The sequence below is a fragment of the Osmerus mordax genome, chromosome 11 (assembly GCF_038355195.1).
Source record: "Osmerus mordax isolate fOsmMor3 chromosome 11, fOsmMor3.pri, whole genome shotgun sequence".
In the NCBI taxonomy this organism is placed as follows: domain Eukaryota; kingdom Metazoa; phylum Chordata; class Actinopteri; order Osmeriformes; family Osmeridae; genus Osmerus; species Osmerus mordax.
The window spans coordinates 9,021,519-9,042,858 of NC_090060.1; the positions used below are offsets into that span (position 1 = coordinate 9,021,519).

Consider the following 21,340-nt stretch of genomic DNA (forward strand, 5'->3'; position numbering starts at 1 on the left):
ACACAGATTTAATTTAATTCAGACAAATATTTTAGATATGGAGGGAGTGAACGGGTAAGTCGTACAATCAATAGTTTTGTGTGCTGCAAAGAGATGACTTTAAAATTTCGGTGTTTTGATTCGTGGCGTCACTTCCTGAATGCGAGGCCGCGATTTGACACTGACAGCTGGAGCAACAATAACAAGGAACACCAGTAAGCAAGTGAATAAAGGTGAGAACATCCACAAATGCAGAACGTTTTTGGGAACCCCAATGTAGACGCATCGTCATTCATCAGATAATTTTCTTGACAGTGCTTTTTAGTGCATCCTTGCGCCATATAAATGAATGCTGGCTCCTGAACATTATCCGCTAAGGTTTGCGGTTCTGACGTTGTGTCCTACCCAGCCTGTGTAGCTACACAGGCTGGGTAGCCTGTGTAGCAAACCATTTTATTAACGCAAATCATCCGCCGGAAGGGTGGTTGTTTTTTAAATCAAATTCAATCAGGTTACTCGAATAAACGTTTCTCCGCATTCAGCGACCCAAGTAAACAATACATGTTGGAACGATGAGTCCTAAAAATTATTCTATTTGCGCAAATTCTGCTAGCTGACTCATATCCCCAGATCACAGCATCATCAAACGAATTCAAGGCTTAAAATGGATGCACTATATTAGCAATACTGCCAATTTAGTAAATACACAAACAACTTGCAATAACACCAATAAACGCTTTTCCCAACTTCGGTGCGTGGAACAAGCGTGTGAAAATCACCCAATACTAGTCTTACTGAGTTAAATACTAGTTTAACAAAAATGTTTTCTAGTAGGTCGCCCAGATCCATTGTGGCCTAAATTAAGAAACTTTTTCAATATGATTCTCCCATGCTCAATATGAATGTCAATGTAAGACTGAGTCTTAGAGTCTGGAACCAGCCTGAGCTGCAATATTTTCATCATCATAAACTGCTTTTGCATCACTGGTTATCTAGGCAGTAATTTGTGCATTTTATAGTGATTAGTGGTAGCAGTATTATTTCTTACAACTTGCTACTGCAACACGTTTTGAGTTACTTAAATTTAAGTTATGTTTTGTTTTTTTGTGCATGTGTCCTGCAGTAGCTGCTGTGACCTGCTGCCTTGGTTACTCTGAGAGACTACCCTTGCCTGCCCAGCCTCTGGCTCAGCCCCCTGCCCAAGTCTCTAACCCAGCATTATCACTCTGGCCCAGCCTCAAGCTCTCTGTCCCAGCTCCCAGCTTTTGGCCCCGTCTCCTTGCCTAAGCCTCTAGCCCATCTCCTAGCTCTCTAGCCCAGACCCCAGCTCTGACCCAGCCACCAGCCTAGCCTACAACTTTTTTCAAACTCAACCACATGCCCCCAACCTCTGTCCCACTCCTTATTCTTCTGGCCAAGCCCCCATCCAGTGGCTCAGCCCCTGGCCCACCCCCTAGCCTCAAGTCCTGTAGCCCAGCCCTCTAATCTAGGCTTCCAGTCCCAGCCTACTTTGATCCGCCCCACCCCCTTTCTCCACCCAGCTCCAGAGGACAGCACACGGAGGAGGAGCCAGTTTCTCTGAAGGAGCTATCTGCTTACAGGGCAACTATGAAGTAAGAGACAACCTCTTATTTACAGTGTAACAAGTACCAGTACCAGTACAGGCGTGAAGTTGTAACCTGAGCTTTTGGATTCTTTGAGTGACAGGTCCTCCGTGCAGAAGCGGAAGCGTACAGTGAGCTGTGGAAGAGGCCTGCAGGTGGAGGAGGCCCCAGCTGCAGGTACGACCCAGCCTAGCCTAGAACTAAGAAACTTTCATAGTAATCTCCATGTATATGTTTATAGTATGTGTGTAGCACGTCTCTCTAGGTTAATCTTTCCTAAATTAAAAAGTTAAAAGTTAATTTACAAGTTGGTACAAGTAGATTGGATATCTTGGTCCTGCCTGCCTCAAACATGTTGTACTGAAAATGTCCTATAAACAAATAAATCCCAATAGGAACTCAACTTTCTTATAAACTGTGAGGTTAGGGAGGCTGAGACCGAGGCACATGCAGGTCTGGCAGCATTTAACAGGCAACACAACCCAAAGGGTTGGGCAAAGATCAAAGTTGAGGGTTTAAACAGAATCACAACCTGGTAATCTACAAGAGTAAACAGCTTGGTATTGACGGAGACAAAAGCAACTGAGCGTCAAAATACTACATGCAATATATACTAAGCCTACTATTGTTATTTAGGTAATCATTTTAATGATAACAATGGCATTAATTGTACAGTGGATGTTCCTGTTCTCAACACTAGCTGTAGCCATGATGCCTGTTGTTTTAAAAACCCTGGTTAACATTGTTATTAGATGACTGTATTCTTTTGACAAACTCCCAGGGTTATTTAAATGTAGATCTGTCTGTGTTAGAATGATAAGGTGTTCAAGACACCTCCCTCTGTCCCTCCCATGCCACTATCGCTGTCTGAGTCGGTGGCTCTGTCTATGGTACAACTGGAAGGCTAACTGGCTAAACAGTGGTAGGCTAAATTGCTAAGTGAAAAACTTCTGAGTCGTAGGCTGGCTACAGATTATATGTGGGTGGTACGCTAACTTGTGAACTTTTTATTTGGTTCAGGTTCAACATTAACAATGGCCTGATGGCCCGGAAATGAATGGGAACATGATAGCACATAAAGGACACTTCCAACCCTATTCACCAGTAACTAGTTCTGCATGACTATTGAGCAAATAATACTCACAACTCAACAACACCTTTCGTTTTGTCTGAATATGCACGGCAGCGGAGGACGAGGAGACGTGGAGCGGAGCTATGCAGCTCTCTGAAGAAGATGGCCGGACGTTCATGCAGGTGTTAAGTGAGAAGTACAGCCCAGAGAACTTCCCATACCGACGCGGTCCCGGCATGGGCGTGGTGGTTGTGCCGTCTGGGCTGGGCCCTCAGGGCTCTCCCATGAAAGGTCAGTGCTTCAGCTGCGACCCAGCCTCGGTACAGACTCACACAACATCACTTATATATCACTCCCAGTTCTGAAACAGACCAGAGAAAGATATAGATTCCTTTCCGATGTCTTTCTCCACACCAGACCGCCTGAACCTGCCCAGTGTGCTGGTCCTCACTGGCTGTGGCATTACCAGGGCTGGGGAAAGGGCAGATATTGCTGCCTTCTGTGCCCACGTGGTGGAGCTAGACCTGTCCCATAACCAGCTGCAGACCTGGGAACAGGTGGGTCTCTAAGCTGTCTCAGGCACAAGACCCATTATTATCAGTAAACTAATTTACCAATTTTACAACTTAATTTATAATATAACAAAGAAACTGTCCAGGAAGCATAATAAACCTTTTTATATACACGAGGAGAGATAAGGTGCTAGTTTTAGGATTGTCATATGATTGCAACTGAATTATGTAGGTACTCAGTTCTGGATGTGTTCCTGCCTCCTGCCAGGTTAGTGAGATCATCTCCAACATCCCCAACCTGGACTTCCTGAACCTGAGCTCCAATCCCCTGGGAGAGGCGGGGCTAGAGCATCACTGTGCTGAGGCCTTCTCTCGTGTCACACGCCTCGTCCTCAACAACACACGTGTGCCATGGGACTCTGTGCACACACTGACTCGGGAGATGCCAGAGTAAGTGTGTGTGTGTCAGAGCCTTCCTTACCGCTCACTGTTTCAGACCTGTTCCTCTCCTCTGTCCTCCCTCCTGTCCAGGCTGGAGGAGCTGTTTCTTTGCCTTAACGAGTACACAAGTGTGTCGCCCTGCTCAGTGCCCTGTCCCAGTCTACGCTTGCTGCACATCACCGACAACCGGCTGCAGGACTGGGCTGAGGTCCGTAAACTGGGCCTCATGTTCCCAGGCCTGGATACCCTGGTCATGGCCAACAACAACCTGAACTCCATCCAGGACAACAGGGACATGCTGCCTCGCCTATTCCCAAACCTCCGCAGCGTCAACCTTCACAACTCAGGTAGCATTGCCTGTTTCTATCTGAAAGGGCTGTGACTGGGAACAAAGTGTCGGTGTGTTTGCCTCAGTTCCTCAGTATATTTGTGTGTGTGTGTTAGGTCTGGCCACATGGGATGACATAGAGAAGCTAAACTGTTTTCCAAAACTGGAGGAGATTCGTCTGCAGGGGATTCCCTTACTGCAGACCTACACCAATACAGAGCGTCGCAGCCTCATGATAGCACAGTAAGTCTTGCTCTCTTTGTCTCGCTCTCTCTCTATCCCTATCTATCTCCCTCCCTATCTCTCTCCCTATCTATCGTTCTATTTTTGTCTTTTCTCTCTTTTTCTCACATACACCTCACTGTTTTTGGTTGGTGTGTTGTGGGTTAGAGGTTGTTGATATGTGTCTTGTCCCGTTCTAATGTATCATAGGTATCATCCGTCAAGTCAGGCCCTCTCCTCTTATCCTTCCTCTTTCTCTTCCTCCTCTTCTCCTCCGGTAGGCTGCCGTCGGTCTCCAGTCTGAATGGCAGTGTGGTGACAGATGGTGAGAGGGAGGACGCTGAGAGGTTTTTTATCCGCTACCACCTGGACTACCCACAGGAAGAGCTGCCCGAGGGGTGACACACACACGCATCCAGTCACCTGTCATTCAGTCACCTGTCATTCAGTCACCTGACAGACTCATCTGGCTTCTCCTTCTCATTCCTCTCCTAACTTTCCCCCTCCTCCCTCTCCTCTTCATCCTCCTTATCCTCCACTTCCCTTTCCATCACCTCAAGGTATCACAGACTGGTCAGTAAGTACGGCCGCTTGGAGCCTCTGGCAGAGGTGGACCTGCGTCCTCGCTGCCAAGCCCAGGTGGAGGTCCAGTGTGAGGAGCGCGTGGAGCAGGTGAGCATCCGGCTGGACCAGACGGTTCTGGAGCTGAAGCGTCAGCTGAGGACGGTGGTGCAGCTGTCCACCAACAGCATGAGGCTGTACTACGTGGATAAGGATGAGCACTGCCCTTTCGGGCCCGAGGAGATGAAGTACAGTAGCCGGGGGCTGCACTCCTACAGCATCCAGGATGGGGACCAGATCCTGGTGGTGCCCAAGAACAAGTGACCTGCACACACGCTGGGCTGTCTGGCTAGCTTGATGCACCGCTAGCTAGCTGGATGGATAACTGGCTGGCAGACTTGCTGGCTGGTGGACAGGAGGAATGGCTGGCTGGCTGGTTGGTTGGTTGATGGAGTCCTGCTTGCTAAGTCCCCCCCCCGTCCCTTCCGCAGCCAGACATGGGCACTCTTAGTTAGTTAGACATAATTGTGCTTCACATCACAGCAGCATACTTCATCACACAGTAATGTAACACACTAAGTTAATGCTACCAATGTGTGTTGTATATAGCCCTCTACAGGCTGTACAAGTGTGTGATGGGTCTCTCTGTATTGATGTTTAACCTGGCCTGAGAGCATTCTGCCTATTTAGGAGTGACTGAAAGGGGAAGCCAGAGCAGGCACACACACACACGCACACGCACACACACACACACACACACACACACACACAACTACCCAGACAGTAGGAAGGATGGAGCAGAGTGAACCAATACAGTGATTTGGCCTGGTGTTTTATACAATTGTCTTTGTTTCTGATGATCACCCAGGACCATATAGTAATGTATGTTCTAGTTTGTCCTCATAATGTAATAATGGCATACTTGCTTGACCATGGGCTAACTGAAAGTATTATCAAGATGTTTAGTACATGTTCTTTACCTGCCCTCTACTTACCCATTTACACAATATTCAGCACCTTTCCCACCAGACTTTTGATTTAAAGACTTCCCATTTTTGATCATATTGATTTGTGACTCTCAATCACACCACACCTGAAACAGAGCAGCATGTTGCCACCTGCTGGTGTGGTACAGGCATGGACACCATCAAACAGTATGATCGTAGTGAATCAACTTCAAGTTCAGTTCTCTTTGATTAATGGTGTGATTGATTTGCAGTCTGCATGTAAATTATTATTGTGTGTGATATCCTGGTGTGTAGTTGTACTGAAGAAAAACATAATGGAGCCTTTATCTTTTCATGATGCAGTGTTCAGGTAGAGTGTGTGTGCGTGTGTGTGTGCTTGCGCGTGTGTGTGCATCCTGAAACCAATAATAATCGTGTGCATTTAGACACTGCTCTAGAATGACCACATCCCTCTATGTTAATCACATTGCACTTTGACTTAATTTCAATTTTTTTATATTTAAATCAGAATTTGTATTTATTCATAGACATGACCCTGACTTTGTGCGTAAAGTTATCCTTAAGTTGTCCTGCTAGGATAATCAGGTTGTATCTGCCCCTTGATGTGGCATTGTCAGTCACAGTTGAATATTCTTCTTAGGCCTTTTCTGTCTGCACAGAGACTCTTGCTTTATGTTACAGAAGGGTGAATTTGCTGGCATGAGCATCAGTGAGAGGTCTAGACCTTGGCAGCTAGTCCCTGGCCCCCTCAGCTGCCCTCCTGACCAGGCTGAAGCTGCTTCCTGCCTCCCTTGCTTTACAACTGTGCTATCCAGAAGTGTTGACCCGTTCCACTGCAGTACATGGAACGTGTATAAGGCAAATATATAGGTGTGGCATTGTTCATATGAGTGAAATGTATTAATAGTAGGTTCATGGTATGATATGTGTGGGTTTATATCACAGAATGCAATCCCAATGGCAGATAAAGTGTTCTGTCACGTCTATATTCAATTATATTCACTGGAAAGAGAAAATGTATCATGGAACCAAAAAAAGTAATTTCCTGCTCCTGTGCTACTACAATTTGATGTGCAAAACGTATTTGTAAGCAGTGATAGTTTCAGATTCTCACATTCCAACAGCACTGCATTACAACACTAATACTGCACTGCTAAAATAAATCTCAACTTTATAGGCCTACTTTTTTCTTATTTTAATCAACTGTAAAAAAATAGTTGTTTTGTTTTATTTGTGTGTCCGTTCCATTTTCTTTCAATTGTGACAATAGACAATACATTTTGATGCCTGATATAAAAAATACAATTAAAAAACGCCCGCAGTTAGAATGGATAGAAAATGTGTGTGTGCCAGGCCACAGGATCAGTTAGAAATACTTCTCCTTGTGTTCTTTAAACATATTTTAATTATGCAAAAATCAATTATTTTACGAAGTATGAACCAGATAGCACAGGGGAATATATCATGGAAGCAGAGGTCGGAGTATGACATCTGACATTAAACAATACACATTTGAAAATCTTTTTCAATGCTTCGTTTTTTTCGGTTCGTAAAATTTGACATGCTTTTGATGTTATGAATAGCCTAGGCCTACATTGAACTTATCCTCGGATAATTAACATTGATGGATATCATACTTAAATCATTAAATGTGTAACAGCCTATGAACACAGCCACATCTAATAGTAGCCAGCACCCAATGGGCGTAGGTTTGTTTTACGTGGGTGGGACGGATTTTTATAAAGATGCGGCATTTAGATATAATGTTCTTAACAAAAAGTGGGAGGGACAAATTAGCCGTTTTCAAAAAGTGTGTAATTTCATGTGTGTGTATTCATGTTTAGAGAAACCTACTCCCACCTGTACAGTACACCCTGATCGAGTTGGTTTTAGCTCTAACTGTCGTTAATCTTTTGTAGTTGTAGGCACAAACTGAGATCTAGTGAATTACACATCTTCATCCGGTAGCTCTTCTATGTTCTTATAACAATTTAAATACAGTGCTGGGGGAAACAATAATGATTACACATGCGGCTGGAGATACATAATCAGCAGTAAATAATAGTTGATAGGTCTTTTAGCACGATTGATTGTCTTTCACCATTACTACAGTTTTTGCTAAAGGAACGTACTTTGGGATGTTTACGTCCGTCACCAAGGTGAACGTGTGGGAGGCGGTCCCCCTGATGACGTTAGAAAACGGATATGGACCAATCCGCTACTGCTTCAAGCTAGACGGACGTCACAGTTAAAGAGAAAGACCCGTTACTTCAGCTAAAAACTCGAAATGCAAGGTGCTGATGGATAGAAATCGCGGAATTATTCTTTTAAAATGATATCGATCTACAATTGCCAATGGTCACACACATAGTTTAAGTCACTATTACCAGTCAAAACAAGAGTTTTGAGACGCTCTGCTGAGACGGACTGAGCGCTTCTGGGATGAGCTGATCTGGCACTGAGGTGAGAGAATGCAGTTACACGGGACTACTGTAGTACTAGTAGGATCGTAACTGCAGAAAATCTTTGAGCTAGCTAGCTAGGCTAACGTTACTAGTGACGCTAAAAGCTTTAGTTTTTCTAAATACATGATAAACTATGCATTTGCAAACTTTGAATGATATAATGCCCTCTTGTGTGACAACAAGTCTCACCTGCTTTTATTATTTCTCCGGGTTTTATATCTTGTCCGCCCCTTCGTTTAACACACCGACGCACACAACTAGTTCACTGTGTGTGCACAGACTCGTCGTTCCCAGCGCCACTGCCTGCATGAACGTTAGATCAGGCAGCATCAGCTAGCTAACTTGTCTGCCGAGCCGGGCTGGGGTGTTATTAACATATTAACATCATTGGTTTGTGATAAGTTTTAAAACTTTACGTCAGGAATGTAAGAAATGTTAGACCCTATCTGTTAGATTAGCTTGACTTCTGAGAGCTTGTTAAATACCTGGTCATTCTGTTGGTGCTCAATCATTTTTGTGTGATGCCCAAACAGTAAGTGACAGGCCTAGTTAGCTTTATAACACTCACTCACTAAGCTTATGAAATGTCACACCATTTCTGTGATGTAGTCAATAGAGATGAATTGCATATTAACCCATGGCTCTAGCATATGATATTGGTATTTGCATTTATAATAGAGACATTAAATAACTAGGTGTTTGTGTAGCCTAATTAATGTTTTTACCCCTTTAAATGTAATACCCTGTTACACATTATCAAAAACAACTCAGCCAATCAACCTTAATGTTGGCTGCTCACCACTCTTGGCCTATAAAAAGCCAGTCCTTTAAGAGCAAACTGGAATGCCACAGTGTTGAGCGACCTGTAGAGAGGTCAGAGGCAACTGCTATATTTACCGGCTGTGTAACCTGATCTCTGGCATTCTGGATGGCTGTGCTCATACAATCCCTTTGCTGCCGCTTGCTCATTCTGCGGCCACAGCCACCATAACAGCACCCTAGCCAGCCTGGACAGTCAATACTATCCTGGTGAGACGCCATACCATTCCACCCCATTTACTAACGGTAATTTTTACTTTGACTATTTTTACCTGTGTGAGTGTATGGTAGTAGCTCTCTCATCATCTGTCTTATGAGTGGTTAGCTGGATGGAAGCCCATTCCATTAGATGTAAACAATTCTAGAGACTTAGAAATCATCCTGGTTATTGTGGTTTCATTAAGGCTGGCTGTCCAGAGTCTGCCTGGGTGTGTTTGTGTCTGGTTAGTTGTTGTTGATCCAGGGGGTTAGGCTTGTGAAAGTGATTGAATATCAGTAAAGTGATGTGCTGGGTTATATAATTTTATACCAGCTAAATGCAGGTTATTATGAGGTCTTATATACTTAGTGTATATAAGAACTATTAAACATGACCAGATCTACTCATGTAAATGTCTCAGTGAACTGTCAGTGGACTCAAAATTACTGTGAACAGCTAGTCTCTTCTTGGGTGATGGAACCCCAGATTCTGATATGGGTCTAATGTCCAGGCCTACTGGCAGATCATAGATCTGCCAGATCATAGATCTGTCATCATAGACAGGCTTGCAAATCCTCCATCTATCTCTGCTCCATGTTGTGTTTGCAGGTGTGACATCAGTGACTGTCTGTGAGACTTTAGGGGTACAGAGGATGAACTGGCCCCACTCTATCGCTGTCTGCCCGCCCTGAGAGACACTGCTCCACAAATAGCAGGTAATCAGAACTTAGCACACATACCTACACACACTCTGTGTGAGCATCCAACTCACAAACAGTGTGATCCAATACTTTTCCCAGTTGATGGTTCTGAACACATGTTTCAAGAATGTTGCTCTGACACAACTCACATGGTTGAAAGGAGACACACCTCTAGTTGAGGTCCAAAGCAAAGCTGTCTGTTAGTGATACAGCACAGATTAATTACTGTTTGAAATAGCAATGATGTCAAACTGAGAAAATGATTATATCAATATCTAAGGAATTAGTAGATTGTAGCAGCTCAAACACGTCCTTGCTGTCACTTAAAACTCTTCATTAGAAGACACAATTCATTCTTGGGTTGTCCTAGACTAGCTCTCTGCTAACTCTTGGCAGTTATGACCTAATTGTTGTGATGTCATGTGTGATGTCATGTGTGCATGTGGGAGAGCTGGGAGGAAAGGTGTGTCTGGTGCTGACTGGACAGGTTGGGATTTGTTGTGATGGTCATACTTCTTGTTCATTACTAGGGCAACAGAAAGAGTTGGAGGTGTCTCTATGGAAAGAGGAATACTTGTGTGTGCCACTGGACAGAGGGGTGGGTGGATGTTTGTGCCACTGGACAGAGGGGTGGGTGGATGTTTGTGCCACTGGACAGAGGGGTGGGTGGATGTTTGTGCCACTGGACAGAGGGGTGGTTGGATGTTTGTGCCACTGGACAGAGGGGTGGTTGGATGTTTGTGCCACTGGACAGAGGGGTGGTTGGATGTTTGTGCCACTGGACAGAGGGGTGGTTGGATGTTTGTGCCATTGGACAGAGGGGTGGTTGGATGTTTGTGCCACTGGACAGAGGGGTGGGTGGATGTTTGTGCCACTGGACAGAGGGGTGGTTGGATGTTTGTACCACTGGACAGAGGGGGGGTTGGATGTTTGTGCCAGCAGCAGGAGGCCAGGCTGGCGTCAATGCGTACTCATAGACACCAGTCTCTTATCTGCTCACATTTCAGGGTATATATAGCAGCTCCTAAGACCTGGTCCGCCCAGCCCAGTACCCAGGGACAGGGATGTCTAACGAGTCCTATCTACAGCTGGCACAGGACTGGCTGGCTCAGCTGTAGCCATGTGTCACACTTGCATGGTGTTGTTCTCCCACTCTCAAGTCCCTGACGTCATCTGCATTGTTCTGTGCGCCATGTGTTACGATCCAGTAACCAGGTAGAGAACTGGTTGTTCTCCTCGATAGTGACAGCCCATCAGGTAAACAGTGGCCTATTTAAAGTGCTCCTAAAGATAGGAGAACATGGCTGTCGACACAGCGTTCTGAAACATGACTCAAAGCTGAACATCCCCACCTGACTCAGCTGCAGAACCCCGTTTACATTAGCACAGCAGTTCTCACCTCTCCAATTCAGAACACACACACACAATCTACATGCAGTGTCATCCCAGGGTAAAGATGCCGTGGCATCTTTACGCAGGATCCATAGGCTGATGCTGTTTCTGCAGTGGGGTTCAAACAGGTTAGCTGATGTTGTGCTGTCTCTGTAGTGGGGCTAGAATAGGCTAGCTGATGTTGTTTTAATAGTGTTGTCATAGTGTTATTATGTCTTTATGCCCAACTGTGTTTTTGGCAAACAGTGCTGCTAGTTACCCTGTAGTTATGGTAATGTCCAGCCAGTAGAACTTGAGGAACAGATGCAGAGTAACCAGGAGTGCTGCGTTACCGTGGAGATGTCTGGATGAGTGTAGCGTCCCCTCTGATCCTTACCTCCACGTTCGCAGGATAGGCTGTTAAATAGCCTTGCCTAGCCTAGCTTTGGGCTCTGGGGACCAGCTTGAGCTGGCTCCTAGCCTAGCCTAGCATAGTGCTGAGAATCAAGTGTAGCTACCTAGCCCGCTTAGGTCTGCACAAAGCAGTGTGCCTTGGCCTCCAGTGCTCCCAGTCACTTACATACTCTGCCTGCCTGCTTGTCGGCCTGTCTGCCGGTTTGTTTGTCTGTCTGTCTGTCTGCCCACTTTAGATCCATATAGTGAATTATTAATATCCCTGTTGCCTGTCAAGAGAGAGAGAACGAGTGGGGGGGAGAAGGCATTAGAGAGAGGTCTTGAGTAAGAGAGGGACTAAGAGCAAGAGGGAGGGAGAGAGCAAGAAAGAGGGAGAGAGCTAGAGAGAGGGAGAGTGAGACAGATGAAAGAAATAGGAGCCTTCAACACTGAACCCTACACGGATCAGCCACACCACATAGTGTTATTAATTCAGACGCTACACTGGCAGGTGAACAGGAGCCGGTCTCTACGCAGGCCAGACCAAGCAAGGCAGGAACACACTGTTCTGCTACCTTACCTCCCTGCTGTGTACTGAGCTGTGGCTGCTACAGAAATCTCCCCTTTCACTCCTCTCTCTCTCTCTCTCTCTCTCTCTCTCTCTCTGGACTGTACCATACAGTAGACAGTATAGCCATGGAGTGAACAGTAAATGTATCGACTGTTCTAATACTAATGTCCTGCTGTTTGTGTGTGTTCTTTCTGTTCCTCATAGTCAATGCGGTCTCCCACTGGGTCCTCTGAGACTGCCCCCCCAGGATGTCTCGCGTGTCGACCACCGCCAAGCGCTACACAGGCTCCTCCTACTCCAACCACTACAGCTCCTATGGCTCCTCCCTGACGCCAGGCCTGAGCTCGTATAAGCCCTCCCCCTCGTCCTCCTCCACGGGCTACTCCTCTTCCTCCTACCTGAGCAGCTCCAGCCGACCACGCAATTATAGCTCCTCCTCCGAGCCCGAGCATGATCGTGGCCGGCCAATCCCCCGCAGCGATCTTCTGGGCAGCAGTAGCAGCCGGCGCAGCGAGAGCCTGAGCAGAGCGCCCGTCAGGACCTATGGAGCGGGGCTGAGCGGGGGGGCGGGCTACTCCAGCTACAACTACTCCTCCACCTCCAGCCAGCCCAGCTACCTCTCCTCCTCGCCCGTCTCCTCCAGCTTCTCCCTCAGCCGACGCAAGTCTGTGTCCCAAAGCGACCTCAGCCGCGACTTGTCCTCCCTGGGCCTCACCTCCACCTCCGCCGCCTCCTCCTCCTCCTCCTCCTCAGCTCTGAGTCGTTACCGGAGCAGGACCAGTGATGTAACAGACTCATACATCCCGCGCTCGAGCTACTCAGGCCTGTCACGCAGTGCTACACAGGAGGTCCTGCCACGCAGCTCCGCCCAGGAGCCCGGCAACAGCAGCAGGGGCTTCACCAGCTCCTGGGAGAGGAACAGCAACGGACGCTCCAGCTCCCCCTCCAGGGACTCCTCCTCGGTAAGACACCTGAGGGAGAACAAGTGAAAGAATCCCCATCAAATCTCCAAACATTCACCATAAGAGAAACATCATAGTATGACATGGGTTCTCTGCAACCATGTGGGGGCACTGTTGGCCAACACAGTCCTGACCTCAATCTGCTGTGTACACACAGCTCACCCTCCGTCACGTTTATTCCTTCTCACACACACACACACACGCACCTCACACGATACACCTCACACACACACGTACCCACTATTTTACCCATTGTCAATTGTATCAGATAATGACAATCGTGTCCTAGTGTTTTGATCATTAGATTACTGAAGGCAGGTAGGGTTAAGGCCTTTGCACACTGAGTCCGAAATTCGTGTCCGAAATGTTCGCACGTTAAAAAACAAATACGACCTCACGTTATGTCAATCACGCTTACACACTGCCTCCGAAACTTTTGTCCGTCAAAAAAAAGTTTGGATCGGGTTCGATTTTCTGCTTTTTTCGCATCCATAGCCAGCCTTTTGAGAGTTTTTTTTTTTACAATTCAGAGCCACCGGATTTTGAAGCTGACGATTACGAAAAAACAAATTAGAAAATTTCGCACTCAGTGTGCAAGGGCCTTTAGGGTTAGATGAGTGGTGGAGTAGGATGAACCCAGAGTTGGGGTTTGAAAGGCTGTTTGTTTTTTCTGACCAGCGGGTCGCAAGGGTTTATTCTCAATGACAGTCTGATTTTTTCTCCTACTGAGATTACAGGTACTCATAACAGCATTAACACACTTTCACTGTTAGTATGCCTGGTGTTGTGTCTAGCCTTGTCAGGTCTGGCCCTGCTTGATATGACCTGTTCTGGCCAGATCTTTCTTGTTGTGGTTTGGCCTACTGTTGGCTGGTCTGGTGGTCTGTTCTGGTCAGACTAAAAGCGAGAAGCCTCCTTTCTTTCACTCTCCCTCCTTTGCTCTCTCTCTGACTGTCTCTCCCTCCCTTTCACTCTCTCTCCCTAGATGTCTAACATTCCTCTTTCTGAACTTGTGAGTGAAACCTAGTCGCTCACATGCTGTCCTTTCGATGTGCTGTGGCTGAGCTGCAGTGTGTGTTCATACCCAGCTCAGTGCTCCATTATGCCAACGCTGTCTGACGTTTGTACTTGACTAAGCTGGGAGGGGCGTTTCTACGATGCTGTGTAACAAATGGCGAAGCATTATTTCAGCACTTGATTCATCATGATCTCAGGCGCTCGGGACGTCGGCCACATTTACCGGGCCACAGGTCTTATTCCTCGCTAGTAATTCGTTGTGCCCGGCATATTTAGAAGAATGGATGTGTCTTGTCAGCCGCCTGTGCGGTAAAACCGTAAAAATCAAGAATATATTTTTCCTTCAGACGTGTTCTTTTTCTTCTTCTTTTAACAACAGTTATTTTAATAAGAATTGTTTTTGAGAGAGTTAGTATCAGTCCTCGTAACTCTGGATCCGTTCGTCCTTTAACACCACCGGTCGCATTCCGCGACAGTATGCCAAGCATGCGACAGTCATACTCCGTCACAGTACCAGAAGATCCTCCGGTCACTGCCTTCCCGTTCCTAAAACAAGAGATGCGGAGGAAAAGCTCAAGCGTGTCGGGGTCGGTACTAGTGTCAACCTTTTTCGGGCTTCTCATCAATCAAGCCAAGGTGAGAATGAACTAACGGATATCTCTCCAGTCGTGACTGCGTATGCGCCGTGGTGTTCTTCAGTAAAGGTTCCCTGGCTTCTTGTATTATTGCAGTGATCGACGTAGTTGCTGCTTTTTTCAGGATACAAATATCAGAGGAAATTTACCATAGCCATTGAGATGGATAGCCTACCGTGAACCCGGTATTGGTGGGTTACAACTAGCAGCAGTCATGCCACCAGATAAACCCCTTTAAGCTCTTGTGAAGGATCAGCGTTCTGGCAGGTCACAAATTACATAATCGCACATTAATCTCACCAAGAAGCCGGTAGTTGCTCTTATATTTCGATTAGACCTACGTAGTTCCGTTTTAAATAGCTGGTCAAATTGATGATAATGCTGTTTATTGCCGTTGTTCAAATATATCCCATTTAATGCTTACACAGCGCCTGGCTGGGGTATCTTCATGAACTAGGCTTAACTTGTCTTCATCTTCCGTCCACTTCCATGGCAGGATTTTACTAGTAATAGTCTAATAGATCTGCTGCGGGCAGGCCGGTTAGACTGACTCTGGGACTGATCTACGGAGAGGAGAGCTGGTCCCTCAGCGCTGTGGTCAGGGTCATCTTGTCAGGGATCTGGAGGGAGCACTGGAGTCAGATTGTGATGAGCATTAGCTTCTTTCAGTTTATTATCAATAGCCACATTTCAGGACACACGATGCTACTCTGACCTAACCCATGCAGTAACTGTTTTGGCCACAGGGGAAACATCGAACAGTTATGCTGTTAGCAGCAAATGTTATTCCTTACTGCTTCCTCATAACAAAGTAATAACGGAAAAAACACCATGTGCTTGTGATTACAAAAATAGGCTGTGGTCTTTCAGGTAAGACACAGTTTCAGGTTAGGGATGTATGGGATGTGCTCTGTCTTGCTCACTCTTGTGTGGTTTCCAAGTGAACTGGCTAAAAAGGCTGGTTAAACATGTGTCCCTCGTCCAATGGTATTATCCGTGGGTTCAGCTGTGATTTGTTGAAATAGCAAACCTTTGCAAAGTATGGATTTAAGTGCCGCTTGGTTTGAGAGGTGATTGGCCAATTGTTGATGGAGAGATCTAGGTTGTTGGCTGAAGAGGAAGTGAGGGAGAAACAAGAAGCAGCTTGTGGAGGAAGTCTGTCCTTCTGCGGGTGCTAATGAAGGGCTTGGTTTCATAGAGGAGGATTTACATAAGCTCCAGTTCAATACTGTTGGAACAGAGGCACAGATGGCAGAGCCTTTACATAACAGCTAAACGCCTTCAACAATTCTGACAACACACAAGAGACGCTAACCACAGCTGTGCATAGACTTGGTTATGTAGATGTGTGGTGTGGGACTGTGTATGATTCTGGTTAATCAAAAATAGTGAAGATGTTATTTGTTTATACAGCTGAGGTGGATTGTAAATGTTTTCCTGTGTGAGCTGTGCTCACTCAAGGCTGTTCACTAGAGGCCACAGTCATCCCCTGGCTTGCTCATGTTGGAGTCAGACTGAGAGTAGGTGTTCTATCACCCTTATAGTTTATGAAGTAAACTCATAAGACCATACTCATGTTCCATCTGCCAAGATGGCTCCTACCCACATTAGTGTATATGATGCATAACAGGTTTTTACATTGATTAGCCTACACAAGTAAAGTAAATGGCAAAGCTGAGAAAGGGATCCCACAGCAGTTAACTGTTCTGTTGTTTTATCCGCATCGCTGTTGTCTTGTGTTCTAGCAGGAAAGCTGTTCTCTCTTGCGTTTGAGCAGTACAGCTGTTACTTCACATGTTCTAACAGTAAAGCGGTTCTCTCATGTTCTAGCAGGAAAGTAGTCCTCTCTCGTGTTCTAGCCATAAAGTTGTTAATTTTGTTATGTTCTCTCCCAGAACTCCAAGAATGCCCAGGGCCTGGTGGGACTGAGGAACCTGGGGAACACAGTGAGTACACAGAACATTAATAAAACACTGGTCTTATCTGACTATGGCATGGTGCTTGTGTGTGTATTTGTGTATTTGCATTTAGAGAATTCAATACAGATTCGGGTAGAATTATATAATAAATACAAATATTCAAATATGTCTGAACCTTGTCTAATCCTGTGTGTGTGTGTGTGTGTGTGTGTGTGTGTCTGTGTGTATGCAGTGCTTCATGAACTCTATCCTCCAGTGTCTAAGCCACACTGACAGCCTGAGGGAGTACTGTCTCCACAACTCCCACCGCCGAGACCTCAGCAGCACCAGCCGTACCAACACCGCTCTCATGGAGGGTGAGACAACAGCCCACCACACGTCACATGTCATATCCTCTCCTGGGATGAACCAGTGTATCTGATGTGCTTGAGGTGTGCACTTCGTTTGTTGTGTACAAGGCTCGCCAGCCAGAGCCTTGTAATGTTCCTTGCACAGCAGCCCGGGTGGGTCTGTACCCTGCTGTGCTCATAGAGCACCCAGAGCCCAGTGGTTGGACCACTGCTGTGTTTGTCAAGCTGTCTGGTATTTATCTTGTTGTTGTTGTTGTAGAGTTTGCCAAGCTTCTCCAGACCATGTGGTCATCGTGCAGCAGTGAGGCAGTCAGCCCGTCCGAGTTCAAGACCCAGATCCAGAGATTTGCTCCCCGCTTCGTAGGATACAAGTACGCCCCCAAACTCTCACCCTGACAGAACACTTCACTCCACAGTGCAGAATGTCTCCCTAACTGTGTGTGTGTGTGTGTCGTCTTTAGCCAACAGGACGCCCAGGAATTCCTGCGGTTCCTGCTAGACGGGCTACACAACGAGGTGAACCGGGTGACCGTACGCCCTCGTGGCTCCACTGAAGACTTTGACCACCTGCCGTGAGTTCTAGGGCTCAGAGGTCAACTAGACCCACAGAGATCAGCTGGGCTATGTGCGTGTATCAGGTTTGTCAGTCTGTGTGACTTACAACCTATCCGCCTGTCATCCCCTCTGCAGTGATGAGGAAAAAGGCAAGAAGATGTGGAGTAAATACTTGGAGAGAGAGGACAGCAAGATCGTAGGTAAGTACATCTTGAGAGAAACAACAGTAGGATGGGTAGGAAGGTTTATGTAGAGAGAAAGACAGTTAGATTGTAGCTACCATTCAACTAGAGTGGCCAGTTAGATCAGCATAGCTGGTGTTGGGGGACTTCTGTCCAGGTTGTAAACGGCTGTTGTCCCTGATGTCCAGACCTGTTTGTGGGCCAGCTGAAGAGCTCTCTGACCTGCAGCCACTGTGGCTACTGTTCCACTGTCTTCGACCCCTTCTGGGACCTCTCTCTACCCATCGCCAAGGTTCGGACACCTCTCTCTCTCTCTTGCTTTCTGTTCATCTTTGTCTGTCTTGGTAAATGTATTAGTTGCATTTAGTGTGTAGTTATTCGGTGGCTAAACCTTGAACTCACTATCCTTCTGTTTGTGCATTTGTTTTTATATTGTTGTGTTGGAATCTTTGTTTGTGTATGTATGTGTGTGTGTACAATGTACATATGTCTGTATGTGTCTTTGTGTGTGTTTATGTTTGTCTACCTGTGTGTGTGTTTGGGCTCAGAAGGGCTACGGTGAGGTGAGTCTGATGGACTGCATGAGGCTTTTCACCAAAGAAGATGTGCTCGACGGAGATGAGAAACCTGTAAGTAACACTTCTAAGAAGGCGTGTGAATGTTCATACTATGTATGTATAGATGTGTGTGTACGTTCCTTCACACAGTTTGTTTCCTAAAGACATGCTGCAGGTGTAAAGCCAGGAGGAGATGCACTAAGAAGTTCACCATCCAGAAGTTTCCCAAGATCCTGGTTCTTCGTATCCTTCTTTATACTCCCAGACAGCAGATAAACCCGTCTTATCTGATCCAAATAGTAATAATATCTACTATAGTTTGTACTAGTTGAGCAGAGCTACTTTCCTTGATTCCTCTCGCTTGCCCAGATCTGAAACGTTTTTCGGAGGCTCGGGTTCGAACAAGCAAACTCTCCACATTTGTCAACTTCCCTATGAAGGACTTGGACCTGCGAGAATGCGCTTCTGGAAGCAGCAGTGAGTGTTTTCCCTAAGCTTATGGTGTTCGTAATGGCACATTCATCCTCCTGAAGGACATGTCTCTAATGTGTCTTATCTTAATAATTGTTTCTGTCTTTGTTCCAGTCAATGCGGTGTATAACCTGTATGCAGTGTCCAACCACTCAGGAACCACCATGGGAGGGCACTACACAGCCTACTGTCGCAACCCCACCTCAGGAGAGTGGTACACCTTCAACGACTCCAGGTCTGTCTATCCTTCTTGTTCTTCTTTAACTCTCATTGTCTTGTCCCTTTACAATCTTAACCCCTCTCCTCCTGTCTCTGTGTCACAGAGTAACGCCAATGTCGTCCAGCCAAGTGCGCAGCAGCGATGGCTACGTGCTCTTCTACGAGCTGGCCTCTTCCTCACGCATGTGAGCCTCAGCTGACCTGTAGAGGGGTGGAGGGAGTTCAGAGAGGGACGCCTAACCCAACCCCGACCCCACAGTCAAGCAGGAGAGAGGGAGAGAGCTGGACTTGGATCTGGCACACCAGGGACACTACTGATCCGCCCGCTCCTCATTTTTCCCTGCCTCTCTCTCTCTCCTCTCTGGTGGCTGGACGAGTGTGCGTCTGTGTGTGCGTCTGTGTGTGTGCGTGTCTGTGTGCGTGCGTGCGTGCGTGAATGAGACTAACACAGAGTAGCACCTTCAGGCAATACTACCAGCCACCCAGCATATTTGTGTCTATGCACACCAACCAAACTCTCATCCCGACTGCGCCTTCTTGTTCAAGATCGACTTAATATTAAAGGACTTGTTTCAATTTAGACTTTGGATTTTTCTTGTTGATTTGTATTTGTTTTCATGACATGACCCATCATGGCAGACTGCTGCCTAGAGCTTCATGAGAGGCTGCCCTCTGGTGGTGCATGATTACAGACTCCCTCACTCGTGGTGTCATGTGACGCTGCCCCCAGTTCTACATGATGGCGGACTGCCCCCTAGCGGCTCATGCGAGGCCGCTCTCATACCCGTGTTACTCCCGTGTGGCTGCTACTGAAGTGCTATGAGTGAACAGACTGTCCAGTATGGAATGCTGATTATAATGATCAACAGTCCACATCATTATGGTTCTTCTGTTTCATACCATTAAACAACATGGAAATAATGTTTTGAAAACACTATATCTGTATATTTTTATATTCTGATGCAATATAGAGAATGTACTATACAGTGGTGCTGAAAATGACTTGTTCCTGTTGTCAGTTTTATCAGGAGAATCGTCCTGTGTGAGGAAAGTCACACCTTTTCACGGGTGGCGGTTCAAACACGAGTATATATATACTACATATATATATATATATATATAAATATTAATAAATCAGTGGTTTTACTTTTAACCTTGTGTTGCCTTTTATGTTGCCCTGCTCTCCATCTCCCATCATAATTCCTGTTACTGAACTAGAAGGACCAAGAGACAATCCTGGTTGCTGGACTCACCTTATCACCAGCCTGGTTGGAGTGGATGGCACTAATCAGAGTGTTTCTCGCTGTGGTGTCATTATCTGAAGAGGGCATGCAGATGATAATTCCAAACTAAAGACACCCAGACTAAATGAATGGAAAGTAGATCCCACTGAAAGGACACAGAACACTGTTGTTAGGTTTGTCTGTTCTTGTAAGTTCCTGGTTGTGTATGTACAGTAGATAATGAGATAGGCAGTAATGTGAATGTGTACCTGCTGTATTCTCTGTACTGTATGTGTCCCTTTACCGATGGCTGTCTCTGATCAGGCCAACAGCCTCCTCCACATTGTGGCAGGGTGTGGCTTCTCTGGAACTATCCCAGGGCACTTATGAGTTCTATATTGTGTTTATTGTGACAAGTACTTCCATCTCCAGGGTTATTTTGATCCAGTATAGAGCAGCAGATCTGGACGACAGCTCTCAGCCCACAATCCCTTGGTAAGTAACGAGATGACACTGACCATTCTTCCTGTCTCTATACTAAATCATACAGATTAAATTATCCCAAGTGACGTAGAGCGACGAACCTGTGACCTCTTGATCTACAGTCAAATGCTTTAGGACTGATGTATACCCATTCAATAAGCTTCATTTCAGTGGTAATGTAACACATGTATTTATTAAATATATTACTTGCTGTGTAGTATAAAGTTAGGTCCATAAATATTTGGACATTGACACAATTTTCATCATTTTGGCTCTGTATACCACCACAATGGATTTGAAATGAAACAATCAAGATGTGCTTTAAGTGCAGACTTTCAGCTTTAATTTCAGGGTATTTTTATCCAAATCAGGTGAACGGTGTAGGAATTACAACACATTTTATATGTGGCCCCCCCCTTTTTAAGGGACCAAAAATAATTGGACAAACTAACATAATCATAAATCTAATTGTCACTTTTAATACTTGGTTGCAAATCCTTTGCAGTCAATGACAGCCTGAAGTCTGGAACCCATAGACATCACCAGACGCTGGGTTTCGTC

At 46.0% G+C, this 21,340-nt stretch overlaps 2 protein-coding genes across 8 annotated transcripts; both read left to right on the plus strand.

Annotated features, from left to right (window-relative positions):
* The first annotated feature begins 150 nt into the window (after nucleotides 1–150).
* Nucleotides 151–7,208, plus strand: LOC136951437 (tubulin-specific chaperone cofactor E-like protein). Of its 2 annotated transcripts, XM_067245817.1 has the most exons (10): nucleotides 151–212; nucleotides 1,521–1,592; nucleotides 1,687–1,760; nucleotides 2,770–2,946; nucleotides 3,073–3,212; nucleotides 3,436–3,617; nucleotides 3,699–3,955; nucleotides 4,053–4,179; nucleotides 4,440–4,556; nucleotides 4,719–7,208. In XM_067245817.1, the coding sequence occupies exons 2-10, from the start codon at nucleotides 1,588–1,590 to the stop codon at nucleotides 5,041–5,043; spliced, it is 1,404 nt and encodes a 467-aa protein (XP_067101918.1). In that variant the 5' UTR covers nucleotides 151–212; nucleotides 1,521–1,587; the 3' UTR covers nucleotides 5,044–7,208. The 2 variants fall into 2 exon arrangements, with proteins under 2 accessions (XP_067101918.1, XP_067101919.1); XM_067245818.1 differs by lacking the exon at nucleotides 151–212 and having other exon boundaries at nucleotides 1,117–1,592.
* Nucleotides 7,209–8,037: 829 nt separating this feature from the next.
* Nucleotides 8,038–20,226, plus strand: usp2a (ubiquitin specific peptidase 2a). 6 transcript variants are annotated; one of them, XM_067245812.1, is made up of 14 exons: nucleotides 8,038–8,150; nucleotides 9,780–9,886; nucleotides 12,411–13,168; nucleotides 16,716–16,766; nucleotides 16,972–17,095; nucleotides 17,349–17,460; nucleotides 17,551–17,661; nucleotides 17,780–17,844; nucleotides 18,015–18,118; nucleotides 18,375–18,455; nucleotides 18,548–18,626; nucleotides 18,753–18,860; nucleotides 18,969–19,089; nucleotides 19,178–20,226. In XM_067245812.1, the coding sequence occupies exons 3-14, from the start codon at nucleotides 12,455–12,457 to the stop codon at nucleotides 19,260–19,262; spliced, it is 1,755 nt and encodes a 584-aa protein (XP_067101913.1). In that variant the 5' UTR covers nucleotides 8,038–8,150; nucleotides 9,780–9,886; nucleotides 12,411–12,454; the 3' UTR covers nucleotides 19,263–20,226. The 6 variants fall into 6 exon arrangements, with proteins under 6 accessions (XP_067101913.1, XP_067101912.1, XP_067101915.1 ...); XM_067245811.1 differs by lacking the exon at nucleotides 8,038–8,150 and adding an exon at nucleotides 9,136–9,217; XM_067245814.1 differs by lacking the exon at nucleotides 8,038–8,150 and adding an exon at nucleotides 9,136–9,217 and having other exon boundaries at nucleotides 18,378–18,455.
* The last annotated feature ends 1,114 nt before the right edge of the window (nucleotides 20,227–21,340 follow it).

Excerpts from the sequence above, each read along its gene's own strand:
- LOC136951437 (XM_067245817.1), top strand. Across the intron at positions 3,213-3,435 it reads AGCTGCAGACCTGGGAACAG|GTTAGTGAGATCATCTCCAA; the intron begins GTGGGTCTCTAA and ends GCCTCCTGCCAG. Across the intron at positions 3,956-4,052 it reads CGTCAACCTTCACAACTCAG|GTCTGGCCACATGGGATGAC; the intron begins GTAGCATTGCCT and ends TGTGTGTGTTAG.
- usp2a (XM_067245812.1), top strand. The coding sequence starts at position 12,455 with ATGTCTCGCGTGTCGACCACCGCCAAGCGCTACACAGGCTCCTCCTAC. Across the intron at positions 13,169-16,715 it reads CCTCCAGGGACTCCTCCTCG|AACTCCAAGAATGCCCAGGG; the intron begins GTAAGACACCTG and ends GTTCTCTCCCAG. Across the intron at positions 18,627-18,752 it reads TCCCAAGATCCTGGTTCTTC|ATCTGAAACGTTTTTCGGAG; the intron begins GTATCCTTCTTT and ends TCGCTTGCCCAG.